This window comes from Nicotiana tomentosiformis, chromosome 5 (assembly GCF_000390325.3).
Source record: "Nicotiana tomentosiformis chromosome 5, ASM39032v3, whole genome shotgun sequence".
In the NCBI taxonomy this organism is placed as follows: domain Eukaryota; kingdom Viridiplantae; phylum Streptophyta; class Magnoliopsida; order Solanales; family Solanaceae; genus Nicotiana; species Nicotiana tomentosiformis.
Genome location: NC_090816.1, coordinates 58,223,180 through 58,245,273, shown reverse-complemented (window position 1 = coordinate 58,245,273; position 22,094 = coordinate 58,223,180). Strand labels below are relative to the sequence as shown.

At 39.2% G+C, this 22,094-nt stretch overlaps 1 protein-coding gene across 7 annotated transcripts in view; it reads right to left on the bottom strand.

Annotated features, from left to right (window-relative positions):
* Positions 1-2,630: 2,630 nt before the first annotated feature.
* The window catches only part of LOC104102394 (fatty acid amide hydrolase-like), a 100,792-nt gene continuing 81,328 nt past the window's right edge, over positions 2,631-22,094 (bottom strand). For 2 of the 7 annotated variants that reach the window (XR_011407810.1, XR_011407811.1), the window contains 2 exons: positions 14,106-14,167; positions 13,309-13,384 (listed from right to left, as the gene is read on the bottom strand). Coding sequence is in view for 4 of the 7 variants with exons in the window: in XM_070174936.1 (XP_070031037.1) it covers positions 13,026-13,085; positions 13,289-13,384; positions 14,106-14,167; positions 14,517-14,546 (248 nt within the window). In the remaining 3 variants the exon portion in view is untranslated. Of the gene's footprint in view, positions 2,688-2,826; positions 2,899-7,412; positions 7,480-8,478; positions 8,546-12,656; positions 13,086-13,288; positions 13,385-14,105; positions 14,168-14,516; positions 14,547-22,094 lie in introns of those variants that run through there. The other 5 variants (XM_070174936.1, XR_011407812.1, XM_070174937.1 and 2 more) reach the window with 5 other exon arrangements.

Below are 22,094 nucleotides of genomic sequence, written 5' to 3'. Positions count from 1 at the left end.
CGAAGGATTACAAATGTGTTATGTGTAAATATATGTTAAATCATGAATTGATAGAGCAAAATACATACACAAATCCTTGAACTTGATTGAATATTTTTTCACCTAGACACTTGAACTATGGACACTTGATATTGGATGAAAATGTACCATTTTGATATACTCTGGCCACATGCGTGTTTTTCACTTTTTATATGAGCATATGTTGCTATGTGACCAGGAGGTCACGGGTTCGAGCTGTGGAAACAATCTTTTGCAGAAATACATGGTAAGACTGCGCACAATAGACCTTGTAGTCCGGTCCTTCCCCGGACCCCGCGCATAGCGAGAACTTAATCCACCGAGCTATTTTTTTACGGGAGCATATGCCTAATGTAGCTATATGGGTCCCAAAACACACCTGTTGGTACAAAAAAAGGAAAAAATATCTTTATTCTTTTTTCTCTCTCTTCTTCTCTCTAGCTAGCCAACATTTTTCGTTCAAGACTCTAGTGATGGAGCTCTACCTCTATTCCACCCTATTTCTAAGCAAATATAAATCCTCACTAACTCACCTTCCTCAAAAATAAAGAAACCTAACAAATACACTACTTTCACCATCTACCACCCATTTTTATTTCCTAAACCATCCACTCTCAACTCTCCGGCAACCTTCAACACTGCTCATACCGGAAAATGTTCGAGGTATTTAACTTTTAGTCTTGAAAATTCCAATTTATTCTCGACGTCTAGCTCCTCGATTGGATTTCAGTTTGGTCATATTTTATTATTTATATTGGGGAAGGGAACTTATGTTTTGATTGACTACATATGACTCATGACTGTGATACTGGAGGTAGAAGATAAGTGAGTGGTTGTACTCACTGTATAGCAGTTCCAATTGTTGAAACATGAAGAAATTAATAAAGACGAAAAAATGAAGAGCACAAAATCTCAAAAGTATTTATTGTAACTTTCTGGGATGGAGCTGACGAAAGAAGACTTGTACTTTCCTTTTTAGTATGTTTCAAAATAAATGATATATTTTTAAATTTAAAAATAATTTAACTTTAAACTCTTCATTTGTTTTTACACTTAATGAGAAATTTTTATAACCACACAAATGTAATGCCCCACAAAGCTTTTACCTCGTAAGCTTTTAAGACCACAAGTTTCAAAAGTCTTTTTTTTTTCTTAAACTCCGTATCGAATCAAACTATCTCATCTAAATTGAAACGGACGGAGTATTTTATTGACAGATGTGAAATGGCCCCACACAATGCCATGATGAACTTACATGTTGGCTGAGGCTCAAGGTGCCACTATTGTTAATACGTATAAATTATTTTAAGAATAATTGTGAAGAAATATTTTCAAATGACTTGCTTAACTCAAGGATTATTTTTCGTATGTCTAGGGAGGTCGATGATTTTACCGAGTATGTAATTACCTAATTAAATTTTTGTTGATGGACTAAACAAGCCCAATAATGCTTTTATGGTCTGATACTATCTGTTTTGGGTAAGCCTCCAAGATTTTTCCCAAAATATTTCATACCATTAAGAGTTTCATTCACCTTATATGTAAGCTCCTAATCTTTTTAGCTATTAATGTGGGACTTTATTCGCACACCTAACACTCTTCCTCTCGAACTAAATTCCATGTGGCTCATCAACACGATCCATGGGTCTCTCTCTAGAACTAAGTTCGGCGTAGCCCATAACCACGATCCACAAGTCAATTTCTGAGTTTTACTACGTACCACTCACATCGTTTAGAGTATTTATAGAAACTGAAGCTCGCAACTAGCTTCTTGTTGTTGTGTGTGTGTCTTCACTCTCGTAAGGGTAAGAAAACAGAGACTTGCACTCCATCACTCTACCATCGCAATATTCATCCTGTCGAACCGGGGCTCTGATACTGATTGTTAGGCTAAACTAGCCCAATAAGTTCTTAGTTTGATATGATACTGCCCGTTTTAGGTCAAGCCCACAAGATTTTCTCCAAAAAGTCTTACATCATTAAGAGATTGCTACATATTGTATAAGCTCTCAATCTTTTCAGCGATACTGCAAGCCAGGCTCTAAACACCTCTATACCTAACTAACTTTTGCTAATTCCCACTATGTCATTCAATGGTGGCAATATTTTTAGTTGACTCTTATGCATAGTCAAATTGCATCCCTAGCCTTACATATTCTTTTTCATTCATAAAGGCTCCGATGACATACTTTGGGAATATTGCATATGTCATTGGGTTGTTTTTATGAAGATTCATTTCATTATGTTATTTTATTTATGATGAGATCGGTTTACCAAAGTTATGTTTTACTCTCCGATTACTTATAAAGTATTGCTCGTGGTGACTGATGAGGATGTATGAAAGTATTGCTTGTGATGGGGATATATGAGACGCAAGATTTGCTTTGATCGTTGTGCGGTGTATAATGATGTGTCTTTAAGATTTTTGGGGCGTGAGAGGTAAGTTGTATCTAGTAGTATTATACTTTTGATAGAAATGGGCCTTAAGTAACCTTAAGGTTGGAATGGGAGTGTACTCTATTAAGGACATTTCTTAGTAGTAAAATAAAATAGAAAATAATTTTCACCCAATATTATATTCGAATTACCTTCCAGCCATAACTGTTGTACAATTTTGCTAAAGCTTGAGAACAACAAACTCTTATGTCATCACTGCAGTCATTAAACCACTAAAAAGAAGAAGAAAAAGTTGAAATTAAAAAAAAAAAAGGAAAGAAAGAAGCCAATAAATTAGTATAATAATATAATAATATAAAGGAAGGAAAACTTTTAGAAATTAAATTGCAATGCTAATAAAAATAAACAAACCTCCCCATATTTGGCCAATTTGATATTAGGTATAAGCTTTGGTGACTTCAGTAGAGGGAAACATAGTTTTGCCTGGAATAAAGAAATTTGGAAGAGATAAATTATAATCAGTTATAAAGAGAAAGAATGAAATGATTGCAAATAAAATTCTTCGTTTTTCCTTATTTTTTATTAACTTTCTTGGATAAAATTGTGAGAGTACATCATCTTTTTTGTATTACAACTTCGGTAATAAATTTTACTCTAATGATCACTTTGTATTGGTAAAATACGGTTATGACACGTGGTCAGAACGATAGTTGACACGTGACAAATACTTCTTGATCAAGACCACATCACATATAGTTATTTGGAACGAAGACTAAAGATCCAAGAACTAATTTTGGATCTGCATAAGCACAACTCAAATCAGACTTGGGATGTTCCGGAGCTGTACTTCTGCTTAGACATAAGAGTCCTGATAGATACTCATCCTGCAACATCGAACTCTAGCGAGATCCCCCCTCAACCATGCCCGTTAGTTACAACACAGGTACATGCAACTGAGTAGATTCGCGCTTACTGCAGATAATGGGCGTAATGTTTAGGCTAAATATTAGGAGGATAGTTACATTAAGGTTAGACTATAAATACACATGTTTCCACAATTATAACCCATTATAATTCAACTTGACAGACGGATATTATACTTCAGCTCATTTCTCTTAATTATCAGCATTGATCATCAGATGTCATTCACTGGAGTTTCTTCAATAAGAATCTCTCTTTGTCGTTCCTTGCTCGTTTCGTTATTTCAATTACTTCATAATTTTTATTATATTGCTTTTCATCAGCACGTAACGACCCGACCGATCGTTTTGTGTATTTGAGCTTCATTCTCCTACTTGATATTTCTTGTATGTGTATTTGTTATTTTGTGACTTTTGGGATGGTTGATTTGATTTTGGGAAGGTTTTGAGAGGGATTTGAGACACTTACTCTCTTTTTGGAAGTTTAAGTTGTAAGAATTGATCAAAGTTTGAATTTTGTACAAACGGCCTCGGATTGATAATTTGAGGGTTCCGCTAGGTTCGTATGGTGATTTTAGACTTGTGCGTATACCCGAATTTGGATTTGGAGGTTCCTTTGATATTTTGGTGCTATTAATCGAAAGTTAGTAATTTAGAGGTTTGGAGAATTTCTATGTTTGACCGGGGGTTGACTTTGATGATATCGAATTTAGATTTTTATTGCGGAAGTTGGAATAGGTCCATTTTATCATTTGAAACTTGTGTGCAAAGGTTGGGTTTAATCCGAATTGGTAAGGCTTGAATCGAACGCTTGGTTCAAAATTTGAATACCCTTGTTGGACACCACGTGCCCTAAGAACGCCACTGAACTAAGCCAGAACACATACTTGGAGAACTTTGCATAAAGTTTGTCCTCCCTCAATCTCTGTAACACAATTCTCAGATGCTGGGCATGCTCCTCCTAGCAACGAGAGTAGACCAGGATATCATCAATGAATACAATAACGAACGAGTCAAGATAAGGCTGAAACACACTGTTCATCAGATGCATGAACGATGTTGGGGTATTGGTCAGCCCAAAAGACATCACAAGGAAATCATAATGGCCATATCGGGTCCTGAAAGCTGTCTTAAGAATATCTGAGTCCCGAATCTTCAGCTGGTGATACCCTGACCTCAAATCAATCTTAGAGAACACCATCACTCTCTGAAGCTGGTCAAACAAATCATCAATACGCGGCAAAGGATACTTGTTCTCGATTGTGACCTTGTTCAACAGTCTGTAATCAATGCACATTCTCATAGTACCATCCTTTTTCTTCACAAACAGAACTGGTGCACCCCAAGGTGACACGCTAGGCCAAATAAACCCCTTATCAAGGAGTTCCTAAAGCTGCTCCTTCAACTCCACCGGTGCCATACAATACGGTAGAATAGAAATAGGCTGAGTGCCCAGCACCAAATCAATACCAAAATCAATATCCCCGTCGGGCGGCATGCCCGATAGGTCTGCAGGAAAAACATCTTGGAAATCTCGTACCACCGGAACAAAATCAATAGCAGGGGCCTCTACACTAACATCCCTCACAAAGGCCAGATAAGATAGACAACCTTTCTCAACCATCCAATGAGCTTTCAAGTATGAAATCACTCTATTGGGAACATAGTCTATAGAGCCACTCCACTCAACCTTGGAAATCCCGGAATCGCCAACGTCACGGTCTTAGCGTGATAATCTAGAACAGCATGACATGGAGACAATCAATTCATACCCAAAATCACGTCGAAATTGACCATACTAAGCAACAAGGGATCTACTCTGGTCTCCAGACTCCATATAGTCACTACACATGACTGATATATACGGTCCACAATGATAGTATCACCCACTGGAGTAGATACATGAACAGATGAAACTAGAGACTGACGGGGCATAACCAGATAATGAGCAAAATACGAGGACACATATGAATAAGTAGAACCAGAAATAATACAGAGGCATCTCTATGGAAAACTGAGACAATACCTATAATCACATCATCCAAATCAATGGCATCTGGTCTGGAAGGAAGTGCATAGAAACAGGCCTGGCCACCCCCTGATCGGCCTCCCCCTCTCGGGCGACCCCTAGATGACTGGGCTCCACCCCCAGCTGGCTGAGCGGGTGGTAAAGAAACTGGTGCTGATGTCGTAGACTGGCTCTTCTACTGCATCAGACCTCCTGTAATACGGGGACAATGTCTCCTGATGTGGCCCAACTCTCCACACTCATATCAACTCCCTGGTGCTGGTGCTGGGGACTGAAGGGAGCCCCGAGCACCTGAATGACTGGTAGAAGGACCTGGCATAGACGAGCCCTGACCCGATGGAGCACGTGATGAACTCTGAGTTAGGAGGGCACTGAGAGATGAATGTCCCTATTGATAACTGTGTGAACCATGGCAAGATGATGCACAACGGTGGACTGGGCGAGATTTGAGCATGTCTGAAAGGACGACCCTACCGTGGTGGAACTGCCCCCAGAAGGAACACCGCTAAATCCACCCTATCCATGAGGCCTCTTGGCCTCCCTCTCAACCCTCTCCTGACTGTGAACCATCTCAATCTGATGCGCAATGTCGACAACCTCATCAAAAGTAGCACCAGACATACTCTCTCTGGTCATAAGCAATCGCAGCTGAAAAGTGAGGCCATCTATAAACCTCCTGATCCTCTCCCTGTCTGTGGAAACCAACCAGATAGCATGACGGGCCAACTCTGAGAATCGCATCTCATACTGCATCACAGACATATCCCCCCTGATGAAGCTGCTCGAACTGCCTTCGCAGCTCCTCTCTGCGGGTATGTGGCACGAACCTCTCCAGGAATAGGCCGGAAAACTATTGCCAGGTAAGGGGTACTGCGCCGACCGGCCTACGCCTCTCGTAATCCTCCCATCAACTGAAGGCAGCCCCAGAGAACTGAAAAGTAGTGAACGAGACCCCACTGGCCTCTAAAATACCTGATGTACGGAGTATCCTCTGACACCTGTCCAAGAAATCCTATGCATCCTCTCCCTCTACACCACTGAAAGATGGAGGTTGCAGTCTCCCAAACCTCTCCAATCTACGCTGCTCATCCTCAGGCATAATTGGAACCACATAGTCCTGAGCAGCTACAACCGGCTAGGCTGGTGGTGCCCCCGATGTCTGGAGTCCCTATACTACCTTCTCAGGTGTGCGGGCGGTGGGATTGTGAGTGCCTCCCCCGGCCTAAGAAGAGGCTGCTGCCTTCGAAATAGAGACCGCCTGAACAAGGCCGGTGCACAAGGTCAGAATCTGAGCTAAGGCCTTCTAAAGGCCAAGAATCACGATGGGCACAGGTAGTGCCTGAGCTGGTGCATCAACAACTGGAATCTGGTCCTGATTTAGGGCAATTGGTAGATCTACAGGTACTGCCCCAGCTATTGTGTGGGTTGCACCTCTGCCCCTACCGTGGCCTCTACCGCGACCTCGGCCTCTCGCTGCCCTGGCTGGTGGTACTAGTGGTTGTCCATCCTGCCTAGTGGTACGAGTCCTCACCATCTGTGAGAGGATGAAACAATAGATGTTTAGTTACTAGAACCAGCAGATTCGCATGACAAGAATTCAAGAATGTGGAGTTTCCTAAGGGTTCTGCAACCTCTCGAAGATAAATACAGACGTCTCTGTACCGATCCGCAAGACTCTACTAAACTCGCTCATGACTCGTGAGACCTATGTAACCTAGGCTTTGATACCAACTTGTCACAACCCAAATACCTAACCCATCGTGATGGCGCCTATCGTGGAACTAGGCAAGCCGACATTCTCAATATGCTTTCAATATATGACAGAAAGGACCTAAATCAATTAAATTAACCTGAGGTTTACACAATAACGGGGTAAAACCCCAAAATATAAGTGCGGAATAATAGCCCGACATCGGGGTGTCACTAAGTCATGAGTATCTAACAACCAATCTAGAAAGAGAGTCTACTATAGTTTGTGCCAAATTCCAATACAAGAGAGAAAAGATAATAAGAAAGGAGAAACATGGACTGCGGACACCGGCAGCTACCTCGTAAGTCTCCGATAATCAGCTCGCGCACGAACTCAGCGACCGTCAGAACCGTACACACCAGGATCTGCATATGATGTGCAGGGTGTAGCATGATTACAACTAACTCAGCAAGTAACAGAATTAAATAAGGAACTGAGAAGTAGTGACGAGCTATAAAAATACAGATCATCTCAAAAGTTTTCAGTAAAGAGTGAACATGCTTTCAAATCCGGTGGTATAAGTCAAATCAGTTCGAGCTCAAGTAAAACAGATATGAGTCTTTTAGAAATTTCACAACAACAACAGATGACAACATGCATCAATAAATAAAAGCAAGTACATTCTCTCAAGGCAGCAGTCACTCAGCTCATCTCAATAGCTCATACTCTCGGCTCTCAGCCCTCAATACATATTCTCAATAGGTACCTGCGCTCACTGGGGGTGTGCAGACTCTGGAAGGGTTCCTTTCAGCCCAAGCGCTATATCGCTGCGGCATGCAGCCCGACCCAATCATATAAGTAGCCATAAGGCGCGTTGCGGCGTGCAATCCAATCCACAGTCCATAAATAGCCATAAGGCTCGTTGCAGCATGCAACCCGATCCATATACCCTCACATAGTTCACAACTCGGCACTCAGGCCCTATCTCAGTCACTAACCTCTCCAGCCTCTCGGGTTCACAGAATATCATAATAATTAGCCCGACAAGAGAATACAACAAGTATCAACAAGAAATGAGAGGGAACAAAGATGTAACACACTAGTAAGACTTTGACCAAGTACAAGACAGCAAATTAGCAGTCAATTCAACAAGTATACGACCGCTGCGAGTCCCAACAGTGATATCATATGGCCTAAGTATGGTTTCTAACATGAAAGGTAGTCAATTGCTTAAAGGCAAGGAAGAACAAGTAATAACAATGGCTATTCGACTTTACAGTCTCACGGGACGTACCAAGTCACGATCTCTCATGGTGCACGCTCATACGCTCGTCACTTAGCATATGCGTCATCTCCAAACACTCACATCATACCAATTCTCGGGATTTCATACCCTCAAAACCATATTTAAGACTGTTACTTACCTCAAACGCACAAAATCCTACTCCGCAATGCCTTTGCCCCTCGAATCAATCTCCAAACGCTCCGAATCTAGCCACAAGCAGTACGGTATAATTAATATAAGCCAAAAGAATCAATCCCACAAGAAAAACACGGAACTATAAGCCAAAAATCTGAAATCGGCCAGAACCCCCTCCCCTCCCTCCGGGCCCACGTCTCGAAATCTGACAAAAGTCACAAAACCCGAAAGCCCATTCACTCACAAGTCTAACCATACCAAATTTACTCTAATCCGATAACAAAATCCCATTCAAAACCCCAAAAATCTAACTCAAGAACACTTCATCTTCTTCCCCAATTTTTCACCCCAAATCACAAATTAGATGATAAAATTAAAGATATAATCATGAGTTTTAACCAAAATCAAGTAGGAATCACTTACCCCAATCAACTCCACAAAAATCCCTTCAAGAATCGCCCAATTTCGTGTTCTCTAGTTCAAAATATGCAAAAATGGGTTCAAACTCTCATTTTTAAAATTAATACTGTCTGCCCAGATTTCCATCTTCGCGAACGCGACTGTCCTCTCACGTTCGCGTAGACCAACTCAGACTGCCTCTCAACTTAACTCTTTGCGAATGCGACCTAAGCTTCGCGAATGCAAAGCTTTGCAAACTCAGATCTTCGCGAGTGCGTCCCTTACCTCGCGAACGTGTAGAACAAAAGATTGGGGTCCCCAACTGCCTCACTCCCCTTCGCGACCGTGACGCCACTCACGCATTCGCGATACACACACTACCATACCTTCGCGTTTGCGTCCTCTCTTTCGCAGACGCGTAGAGCAAAATCTCACCAAATCAAAACACTCTTCACGAACGCGAGGCTCCTCTTGTGAACGCGTAAGAGGAAACCAGAAAAAAATGCAGCAGCAGATATCAGCTATCTCACCAAGGCCAAAAATGATCCGTTAACCACCCAAAACTCACCCGAGGCCCCCAGGACCTCAACCAAGTATACAATCATGTCCCAAAATACTATACGAACTTAGTCGAATCCTCAAACCACCTCAAATAACATCAAAAACATGAATCACTTTTCAATCCAAACTTAATGAACTTCGAAATTTCCAAATTCTACAAACGATGCCGAATCATACCAAACCATGTCCGATTGATCTCAAATTTTACACACAAGTCATATTCAACATTACGGACCTACTCCCTACTCCAACTTTCAGAATCGGAATCTGACCCCGATATCAAAAAGTCAACCCCCGGTCAAACTTTCCAAAAATTCGACTTTCGTCATTTCAAGCCTAAATTAGCTACAGATCTTAAATTCACTGTCTGGACGCGCTCCTAAGACTAAAATCACCCAATAGAGCTAACGGAACCGACAGAATTCCATTCCGGAGTCGTCTTCATACAGTTCTGACTACGGTCAAAATTCTAAGACTTAAGCTTATGTTTTAGGGACTAAGTGTCCAAAATCACTCCAAAACCAAAAACAAGACCTCCCGACAAGTCACGTAAGCAGAAACAGATACGGGAAAAATAGTAAATAGGGGATCAGGGCTAGTACACTCAAAACGACCGGTCGGTTTGTTACATTTTAGGGGCGACCAAACATTGCTACAAAATAATTAGTATTTGTGGCGACCAATATTGCTACAAAACTTCATGTTATTTTGGCGACCAGAGCTGCCACTGAACATACAATTAATTTTGTGGCGACTACAATCGCTACTATAAGTTGCTCATCAGTGGCGACCAACCTAAAACCTATTTTGTGGTTGGGTTTTTACTTCACTTGTTGTGGCGAGTTAAGTCCCTACAAATGTATAGTTTTTGTGGCGATTTTCAGAAGTCATCACAAATAATATTCAGTTACAGTTGTCACAAATCGCTACCATGCTTTAGTAGCAACTTTTGTCGCCACTAAAAGTTCGATTGCTTTTAGTGGAAACTTCTCTTCAAAATCCTTGGTTGTGTTGTGCCTTCTAGGAATGATGGTGCTCACCATAGGAGGGGCAGCATCATCGGTGCTTTTTTTTTTTTTTAGAGAACTTGAGTTCTTGGAGGAGGAGGCCATGATTAGCAGAATATAGTAAGAAATCTTTGAAGAAGAATATTAAAGAAGAGTGAAAGCAAGAAAGAGTTGATTGCAAAGAAGTTGAGAGAGTTTGAAAAACTATAAAGGGTAAAAGAAGAAGAATGAGGCGTATAAGTAAAGGAATAGATGGCTAAAATCGTGGACATAATTACCTCAAGAATCGGAGAAATTATTGTTAAATCGTGGAGTGACGCATGTTCGGGGCATTAAATGCGGAGAGACGATCAAAAAGTTTCCCGCCAAGAAAGGTATCTTCACCAATTTTCCAATGACACAAAGATGTGCCACCGGAAAGCAGAGGGACTATCTGTCGGTTCATATTAAATACTCAAATGATAGAGAGACATGTAGAACCGGAGATAGATGAAAAGCGAGGCAAGTAGAAACCAAGACCGGGGACAGCAGCTTCGGTTGGCACCGAAAAGACCCCGAATGGAATATTGCTAATGAAGACAAACGAATGTTTGCCATCCGATGATATTGAATGAAGAATATTCTTCAGTATTAAATACACAATCCGTTATAGAGAATTTGGGCATTCATAGCCTTCCATTACACACTCATCAATGCCCTCCATAATTGTCATTTATGAGGGGCTTGATCCTAGGACCTTGTTCCCTAGGTGTAGCCATAAATGGTGTCTTCAACAGCCCTTGTAAGGGACACGAATTTTCTCACAAACTTATGCCACACATTATTCTAAGCTCAATAATATTTTATTTCTTGTCTATTGTTAGTCTTATTACTGTCTTCGGAAGCTGCTCCCGGAACCAAGCTATTTACTGTCTTATCTCGATTTCAACGCTAAGTCTTGTATTTTATTTAATTTATTTATCATTTTGGGATCAAATCGATTCGTTTGTCTGTAAACCACGTTACAAATTCAACTGTACCATTTTACGGATAAACAGTTGTGACATGCTGTCGTTTGAGGAAAGAGTCTCTCATTTTGATGGCTTGTAAACAAGGCAGGGTTAGATGTGTCTGTCACCCGCCAGGTGAATAGAAACAAGGAGGAGCAACACAATCATAGCTTTTACATCATGGACGTTACACAGTTGCAACTTACACCCCGGGTGTAGTTGCCATGTTATATGCTGCCTAACTGAAGTATTTAACTGTAAATACTAGTTAGAAAAACTTATGAGTTTTTTGTTAGCGAAAGTGGATCTATAACAATTACAATTTGAGTCACCGATCGGTAGAAATTATCACAAATTGAAAGAATTCCTTGTTTTTCACAACCTAGAAATTCCCTTGGAGATTCAGAGAGTTTTCTTCAATACCCTAATCGTTATAATCCAGAATGAAAAAAAATATACTTTTCAACACCCATAATGGTGTTTTATACTTTTCAACACCCATAATGGTGTTTATATACACTAGCATTAGGGTTTAGGTGGAGACTAATTAACGGTCTCTTGTGAACTATTTACCACCCCTCGTGGGTGAACCCGGTCCAATAATATTTTCCAACACTAACTCACTTGTGACACATAAGAGGAACTGCAATGCTCCACCCGTTTCAATTTATACGATACATTTTTCTTATTAGTTTACTCCAAAAAGAATGATACAAGTTTATATTTTATAATAATTTAATATTAATTTTTATATTCTATCTATTTTGCCCTTAATGGGAAGTTTTTATAGCCACACAAATGTTATTCGCCTACAAAGCTTTTATCCTTTAATCTTCTAAGACCACAAGTTTTAAAAATTATATTTTTCTTAAACGTGTCGAGTCAAACTACCTCATATAAATTAAATCATAGGGAGTAGATGACTCCTACGAAGAACAAATGCATTAAACCGTGTTGAAGAGGTTATAGGCTTTTGATTCAAAGGTATTCATTATCTTCTTTGCTTTATATTTTAGTAAAATATTACTCCCTCCGTTTCAATTTAGATGAGGTAGTTTGACTCGGTACGGAGTTTAAGAAATGAAAAGAAAACTTTTGAAACTTGTGATCTTAAAAGCTTAAGGGATAAAAGCTTTGTAGGGCCTTGACTTTTGTGTGATTATAAAAGCTTCTCATTAAGGGTAAAATGAGTAAAATAAAGAGTTTAAAGTTAAATTATTTCTAAATTTAGAAATATGTCATTTATTTTGGAACAAACAAAAAAAGAAAGTATCTCGTTTAATTTGAAACAGAGGGAGTAACTCTTAGTCAAGAGATCGATGACCTAGTTTGATGAATATGATCCTGTGATGAAGTGAAAAGTTGCATTATATTCGTTCGTCGACAGTTTAAATAGGCTCATTCAATAAATTTAAAAAAGCACATGCATGTGGACACCCCCCCCCCCACAATGCGCAATGCTGAACGCAGGCGAGCACGTGCTATACTCATCTAGTTCTATATATAACCAAACATAACATGAAAGTAGTTGTATGAATCCAGGCTATCCAGCCCCCACTGCGCTGCAGCCTGCAGATCAGATTAGCGGAATTCAACTACTTCCCCAATAGATCAAAGAAAACCTCTGGCCTTTTGTATTCAGAGATGCATAATGCCTGAAAAACCAAGATACGCTATTTCTTAGTCCAAAATCCAATTTTAATAATGTAAAATATGATAAGCATTCTCTTTTACGACTCATAGATTTGTCTAATTAATATGAGATCTTGCCTTCTGAAATGAAAATTTGGGGATTTGAAAACCGCATGACAATCCAAAATAAAGATAAAGATGATCAGGGATCCAAACATTCACTTACTTGCATGGCAAAAGCTATATGAATCAGTAAGGATTCATTCCATGGCTTCCCAATAAATTGAAGACCAATTGGCAAACCGGACATATCATAACCAACCTACCCCCAAAAGAATATATATATGAGTAAACTTTTAAAATAAATCTTGACAGTGTAACTAATCTTCAAAAGGTGGGGAAGTTTTCAACTGTTTGGATCACAGTTTCCACTGCAATATTCTATTTGTTGTTAGAATGGGGCAGATGATTTGACAATGGTAAATACTTACCCACATGGGTGTTTACACAACCAATTTATTTAACTTTACTAGTTAAAAATTAAAGTAATAATAAATATATACCATTTAACCATAGTCAACTGATAAATGTGTATATTTAAGACACTGTCTTGTACTACTTTAGCATAAATACTTAGAGCCGTTTGGACATAAGAATTTTTTCACTTTTTTTCGAAAATTTTTCATTTTTTTCGAAATCAATGTTTGGCCATAAAATTTCCAATTTTTACTGGAAGATGAATTTTTGAATTTTTTCAAAATTTGAAAAACTCCAAAAAGCTGTTTTTCAAAATTTTCATTCAGATCACTCACAAAACTTCAAAAATAACCCAAAATTATATTCATGTCCAAACACAACTCTAATTTTCAAATACTATTTTCACTTGACAAGAAATTTCATTTTGTTTTTGAAATTTTACAATTCTTATGTCCAAACGCCCACTTAATATGGGTAAGTTATTACCATTCGGGAATTTTCAATGTAGTCCCTGATCTGAATCTTAAAAAAAATATAGATGTAGTAGAAATTGATGAAGAGCATACTGGTATAGTAACAGCAGGCAGTCCCAGAAAATTTCCTGCTATCTGGTATCGAACTAGTGCAGCTGAAACAATGAGGCACATAATCATAACGGGCACAACTGATAACTATTATGACTAAAGGCCACTCTAAAACGTTAATCAATAAATAAGTACATATTAAAATACAATGCTTTAGCGATGTGGAAAGTTTTAATCTTGTTATTCAATTTTTGAAAATCTTCAGCTTTTGAGTTTTAATTGTTTAACAATTTCAGTTACATACAACTTAACTTACTAACTATCAATTGCCATTGCACATGTGTAAGTTCCTTCCCATTGTAATACCATATATCTAAGACTGTCCCCCAAGGGATCTCCATAAACTTTCCGCTAATACAGAACATTGATTACATTAATGAAAAAATGTCCAACCTGACCAGCAAGGCCCAGGATCAGGATATACTGAAGGAACAAGAGGGAAACGATCAGCAAAAACCAGAAGCTAAACCCCCAGACTCAATGGAAGAACTGTATAATGTCTCTGTGGGTCTAGTGCAAGAACTGAAAACAGTTTCTGGTGACAAGCTCAATTAGGAATTGTTCATGGAATGTATTGAAGTTGAACTAGAAAAATCTCTATCAGATGATGAAGTGATCAGGGGGGATATCAGTAAATCTTACTCTGAAGAGGAGCTAAGCTTGCAAGACAAGAAGCAGACAAAGATCTTTAACACCAACAACCTATCACCAAGAAACCAACACAACATGGGAGGGAGTCATATTTTCAGAGACAAGTCGATTGACCCCTCAATACCAGACCAAAGCTCCCCCCGATCCTAGACCTTCCCATGATTAGTATAATATCGTGGAACATCAAAGGTATAGGGTCCAAAGGATCTCTTGAAAGACTCCAAACTTTAAAACTTCAATATCAACTCCCTCTCATCTGCCTTCAAGAACCTATGGTGGATAGTGGCAAGATAGAGAAATTCAAAAAAAAACTAGGAATGGTAAAAGCCTACTTTAATTGCTCCAACAAGGTTTGGATCTTCTGGACCAATGACATCAACATTACTATCTTACAAGACAAAGAACAGCATGTTCATATTAAAGCTGAGCACAACAATTGCCCCTCCTTCCTTTTAACGATTGTTTATGCTAAATGCACAGAAGAATTGTGAAGGGAGCTATGGTCAGACTTAAGGAACTTAACCTCTACAATTCAAGAACCATGGGGAGTCATAGGTGATTTCAATGTGATTACTAACAGAGAGGAGAAATTGGGAGGCAGACCTCATAGACTAGAGGAAAGCCTGGAGTTCATAGAATGTCTCAATGAATGTGGCCTTCAAGATGCAGGTTTTACTGGTGCTAAAGTGACTTGGTGTGATAACAGGTATCCACCCCTCACCATATGGAAGAGACTTGATATATTGGTTTACAATTCGGATTGGTTTGATAATCTCAACAACACTGATGTAACTCACCTATCTAGATCTTGCTCAGATCATGCGCCTCTTCTGGTTAAGCTTCACCATGAAGATACCCAAGGAACCAGATACTTCAAGTTCCTCAACTTCTAGACTGAACACCCTGATTTTAAGCAGACAGTGCAGAATAGTTGGAATATCTTCATCCATGGTAACCCCCTATACATTCTACAGCAGAAGATCAAGAACACTACTAAGGCCCTTAGTACATGGTCCAGGGCTACCTTTGGAGATATCTATGAAGAACCTAAAAGACTGGAAAATCTCATTAGGGACCTAGAAGAAATCTGTATGACTAATAACACCCCAGAGAATAGAAGTGAATTGTTTAAGAGTAAAGCTGAGTTTATAAGGTACCTAAAGATTCATGACTCTATTTTGAGCCAAAAAGCCAGAATTAATTGGTTCAATGAGGGCGATGCCAATACTGCTTACTTCCATGCGACTATCAAAGAGAAAAGGAGAAAACTGACAATTAGAAGGATCTAAGATAGTGAGGGTAATTGGCTTGAAGATTGTGAGTCTATTGCTGAGGGAGCTGTGAACTTTTACAAGAACCTTTTTTCCGAAGGCCCCAGCAACACAGATTTTAGGGCACTGAACTACATTGAAATATGTATTACAGATGATGACAACATTAGAATCAGTGCCATCCCTACTCTCCAAGAGGTCACTAAGATTGTTTTATCCATTGATGCCAATAGCTCCCCAGGACCTGATGGCCTTAGTGGGATGTTCTACCACAAATGTTGGGACATTATAGCTGAGGATATGCATAATGCTGTAAAAGCTATATTTAGTGGCTCAACACTTACCAAATTCTACACTCACACCTATATTGTCATGATTCCTAAAGTGGATCACCCCCAAAGTTTCTCTTACCTCGGACCTATTAGCCTTTGTAATGTGTCTTCCAAAATTATTTCTAAAATCCTCAACGCCAGGCTCTCCAGCATTCTTCCCAGAATCATATCCAGAAATCAATCTGGCTTTATTAAAGGGAGATCAATCTCAGAAAATATCCTCCTTGCACAAGAGATCATCAGCGACATCAACAAACCAAATAGAGGAGGCAATATTGTCCTGAAACTTGATATGACCAAAGCATATGATAGAGTCTCATGGATTTTCCTCAGGAAAGTTCTTAAGAAGATGGGGTTCAGTGATCAGTGGATAGAGATTATCCACAAATACATCTCCAATAATTGGTACTCTGTGTTGGTTAATGGAAGAAGAAATGGCTTCTTTCAATCTGAGAGGGGCTTAAGGCAGGGAGACCCTCTCTCCTCTTCTCTCTTTATTTTAAGTGCAGAAATTCTTTCACAAATGATGAACAATCTATATAATAGAGTGGGCTACAAAAGTTTTTATATGAATGCTAACTGTCCTAAAGTTAACCATCTTTCTTTTGCAGATGACACTATTCTGTTCTGTAATGGAAACAAGAGGTCCATGAGATTGGTATTGAGCACCTTAAAGGACTATGAGAAGATCTCTGGGCAACTCATAAATAAGAACAAGAGTTGTTTTGCAATGAGCAATAAGACTAGCCTGGTCACTATCAACAGAATGAAGGCCATCACTGGCATGAAATATCAAAAGTTTCCAATCAAATACTTGGGATGTCCTCTCACTACAGGGAGAAAGAAGATTGAATTTTATTCAGATATTGTGAACAAAGTCATTGGAAGAATCAGAGGTTGGCATACCAAACTCCTCTCAACTGGAGGAAGAGCAATTCTCATCAGACATGTCGTCCTGGCTCTCCCTATTCACCTCTTGGCTGCAGTTAATCCACCAAAAGGAACTATAGAGCTCATTGAGAAATTTGTAGCCAGATTCTTCTGGTCTGGGCAAGATAGTGGAGGAAATTATCACTGGGCTATATGGAAAAACTTGTGCTATCCTTATGATGAAGGAGGTGCTAATTTTAGGAGACTCAGTGATACTTGTAAGGCCTTTAGAGCTTAGCAGTGGTGGAATCCGAGAACATCAAACTCTCTATGGGGATCTTTAATGATTGCTAAGTACTGTGGGTCGAATCACCCTATTACCATTAACTGGAACAAAGGGAACTCGCAAAATTGGAAAGCCATATGTGACATCAAAGAAGAAATTGAACTCAATATTGTCTGGAACATTGGAAGAGGAGATGTCTCCTTCTGGTTTGACAACTGGTGCTCATTAGGTCCTCTATACAAGATTACTACCTATGAGGTCCCAATGCCAAACATCAAACTGAATGAAATTCTTCAGAACAACACCTGGAATTGGAGCATGCTCACCATTCAACGAAATGAAGACACCAAATCTCATCTATTATCCTTAGGCATTGAATTGGATAGCAATTGCTATGATAAAGCCAACTGGAGCCTTTCCAAATCAGGAAAATTTACCATAAGCTCCACCTGGAACGCTATTAGGCAAAGAAAAGACCACAACCCTCTCTATAAGAACCTATGGACTAAGGACATTCCTTTCAAGATGTCTTTCCTCCTTTGGAGAGCCGTAGGTAACAAACTCTGCACTGACGAGAGTGTGGCCAGTCTTGGAATTGCACTAACTTCCCAATGCTACTGCTGTAACTCTGTCAATAGTCAAACTGATCTGGAAGACACTAACCACATATTCTGCCAAGGTGAACTTGCGAGGAAGATTTGGAGGAATTTTGCGGGGCCTTTGGGTATTGGTTGGAATTTCAACAACTTGAACATGACCCTTCTTAGTTGGTGGAACCACAAATCGTCCAATCCAATCTCGAGATTCATCACCAAGAACTTCCCACTTATCATTTATTGGGAACTTTGGAGATCAAGATGTCGCAACAAGTTTGAAGGGACTAGACCCTCAATGTATAGAACCTATTCTAATATCACTTCCTTTCTTTTGCAGATGATCAAGAAACATTTCAGAAGAGTACGCATCGGAGACAACTAGAGCAGTATATACACAGCATGTGAAGCACAGATCCAACAGACTAGCAGTGTCCCAGTGCGATGGTTCAGACCACCTGCGCAAATAGTTAAACTGAATAGTGATGGAAGTTGCACTAACGGGCTATGTGGAGGGGGAGGGATTATTAGAGATCAAGAAGGAAATTTCATCATGGCCTACTCCATCCCTCTAGGAGCAGGCACCAGCAACTACGCTGAAGCAGAAGCACTTCTCTTTGGATTGAAATGGTGTGCAGACAGAGGTCTGGAGATGGCCATAGGAGAGTCTGACTCGCTCCTAATAGTCAGGTGTGTCAAAAGAGAGTGGAAGCCACCATGGAACATCAGCAAACAAATAAAAGAGATCCAGAAAATGATTGAAGATCACAGCTTCAACATCAATCACTGCTTCAGAGAAGCCAACAAACCTACAGACAGTTTAGCAACTCTGAGTCACAGAATTGAAGGAAACAAGATCTTCAACCTTTTCTCTGATCTTCCTAACCATATAAAGGGCCTAGTAAATATGAACAAATGAGGCTTGCCTACCTTCAGAATCAAGCACACAAAACCCTCTAACATCATCTATGATCCTCCTTGAGCATACTCTGATTTTGCTATCCTTTAGCTAGGATATAGATTGATAGTCACATCTCAATGATCATGTACAAAGTTTGGGATACCAAACTCAAATTCTAACTTTATGCAAAAAAAAAAAAAAAACCTATAAAAAAAAAAGTTCCTTTCCATTATTTTTTACGAGATTGCTGCCTGCTAGGAGGTTATATATATTCAGTGCTTGCCATTGAATATAGTAATTGTTAAGATGTGAGAATGGATAAAGAGATAGAGCTCAGATTGAGCATCAATAGAAGAATCTAGAGTCGTTCATAAGAGAAGAGAGAGAGAGGGAGAAGAGGTATATACTTGAGAAATAAGTATTGTTCTATTAATTAGTGGAGCTCTATATACAGGTGAAGGGACTATCCACTAAGTGCCAGCTTAAGACACAGCTAAGCTAAGTCCTAACTAACTAACTAACTGTATGCATCACTAATTGAATACATTGAAAATATAGAAATAGAAAGTACATAAATATACCCTATATTTCAATACACCACCTCAAGTTGGAGGTGAAGACTTCACAGCCAACTTGCGCATGACTGCAGAATACTTGATCCCTGTTAGGACCTTGGTAAGAATGTCAGCTAGTTGTTTATTTGGTAATGACGTGATTCAAAGAGATTAGTCGATCTTGAAGTTTATCTCTCACAAAGTGGCAATCTACTTTAATATGTTTGGTTCTGTCATGAAAGACGGGGTTTTTGACAATATGTAAGGTTGATCGGCTGCCACAGAACACTGTGACTGGTTTGGAGTATGGGACATTCAGCTCTTCAAACAATCTGCACAACCACGTTAACTCACCAACAACCTTTCTAAGAGACCTATTCTGCTTCTGTTGAGGATAAGGAAACAGTATCCTACTTCTTAGACTCCCGGCTGATGGGGTTGTCTCCTAAAAGCACTACATAGCCACTAACTGGCCTTCTGGAGTCTGAGAAAGCTACCCAATCTGAATCACAGTAAGCTCTCAATGCACAATCAGGATTATTAAAATTCCTAAAGTAAGATCATTTTTCAAATACCTTAATAGGTGGAAAGCAACCTTTAAATGGGGTTCTCTATGATATTACATGAATTGGCTTAAGTACTGCACAATATAAGCTATGTCAAGTCTGTTATTAGTTAAGAAATTCAACTTCCCAGTTAGTTTCCTGCAATTGTTTGGATCCTTCAGCACTACTCCCTCCTTAGCCTTCAGTTTCTCATTAGGATCCAGAGGAGATGATAGGTTGTTGTAGTGTAAGCAGTCATACTCTTTGAGCAGATCAACTGTAAATTTCTTTTGAGATATGATAACTCTATCCTCCTTATATAAAATTTTGAACCCCAAAAATAATGCAATTTTTCCAAGTCTTTGATCTTGAACTTGTCATGCAAAAACCTTTTCAGCTATATGATCTCCTCTATATCAATCCTTGTTATGATCACATCATCAAAATAGACTGCTACATAATTGATGGTAGAGTTAGTCTTCTTACAGAACAAATATTATCATTCATGGAATGCAAGTAATCTCTAGAGCACATGGTCTCACTCAACTTTAAGTACCATTATTCGCTGGCTTGCTTCAAGCCATAAAGTGATTTATTCAACTTGCGGACTACCCCTGGCATGCTGACTTCAAGGCCTGATGGCATTTCCATGTAAACCTCGTCGTGCAAGTCACTATGGAGGAATGCATAGTTAACATCAAGCTGTGAAATATTCTAGTTCTTCTTTACTGTAATAGCTATTAATGCCCATATGGTGGTCATCTTAACAACTAGAGAAACTATTTATGTATAGTCAATCCATACCTGTTGAGTGTATATCTTTACAACCAACCTTGTTTTAGATCTCTCAACACTCTCATTTGCCTTGTGTATCACCTTGTATACCCATTTATAACCAATGGTTTGCTTCCTTACTGGTAGGGGCACCAAGTCCTAGATATTATTTGCATATAAGGCTTCAAATTCCTATGTAAAGGTTGTATGTCAACCAGGATTAATAGTTGCCTCTTCACATAAAGATGATTCATCTTCACTGTAAACATTCATCACAAAGAATTGACTGTCATGAACTATAGATTCATATGGAATATGGTTATGCATTGAAAACAAAGTAGTTAAGGGAAGGAGTGAATCAGAATGATTATCAGAGGCAGGTTTAAGTTTGGGGATAAAATAAATACTGCGAATGTGCAGGCAGCTTGTGTTCCCTCTCTGATCTTCTTGGTTCAATTATAGGTTCTTGTGTTGAGTTGGATAAAGATAAATACAGAGGAGATGCGTGGTTATGAGTAGAGGGTGGAGATACAGATTGATGGATGGCTATGTTTGAGTCATTATGAGCAGGTGACAGTTCAGTAGATGTAACACCTATATCACTTGAATCATGTGTAGATTGTAAAGAGTTATGCTCTAGATGATCAATAAAAAGCAGTGAATACAAATCAAAGGAAGAGAAAGTAGTTACAGAAGATGTAGCAAAAGGAAATATATTCTCATGAAAAATACCATCCCTGGAAATGTATATTCTTTTTGTGTCTAGACTCAGCACATTTTGTAACCCTTAGTATCAAAAGGATAACCAACAAAGATATGAGGTGTGGACCTAGGCTCAAATTTGTCTTTACGGATTTTTGGCACTGTAAGGTAACATAAGCAATCAAAACTTCTTAAGTGAGTGTAAGTAGGCCTTCTTTTATATAATATCTCAAAGAGGCATTTATTTTTCAGGAAAGTAGTGGGCCGCCTATTTATGAGATAAGTGGAAGCTAATATATATTCCCCCAATATTTCATAGGTAATTTTGATTGAGATAAGATGGCTCTAGCAATTTCAAGAAGATATTTGTGTGTTTTTTTTATCACACCATTTTGTTATAGTGTATAGGGACAGGATTTTTGGTGAATTATGCCTTTGGATTGGAAGAAGGAGGTTGCCTCTGTGCTAGTGAACTCCGGACCATTACTTGAA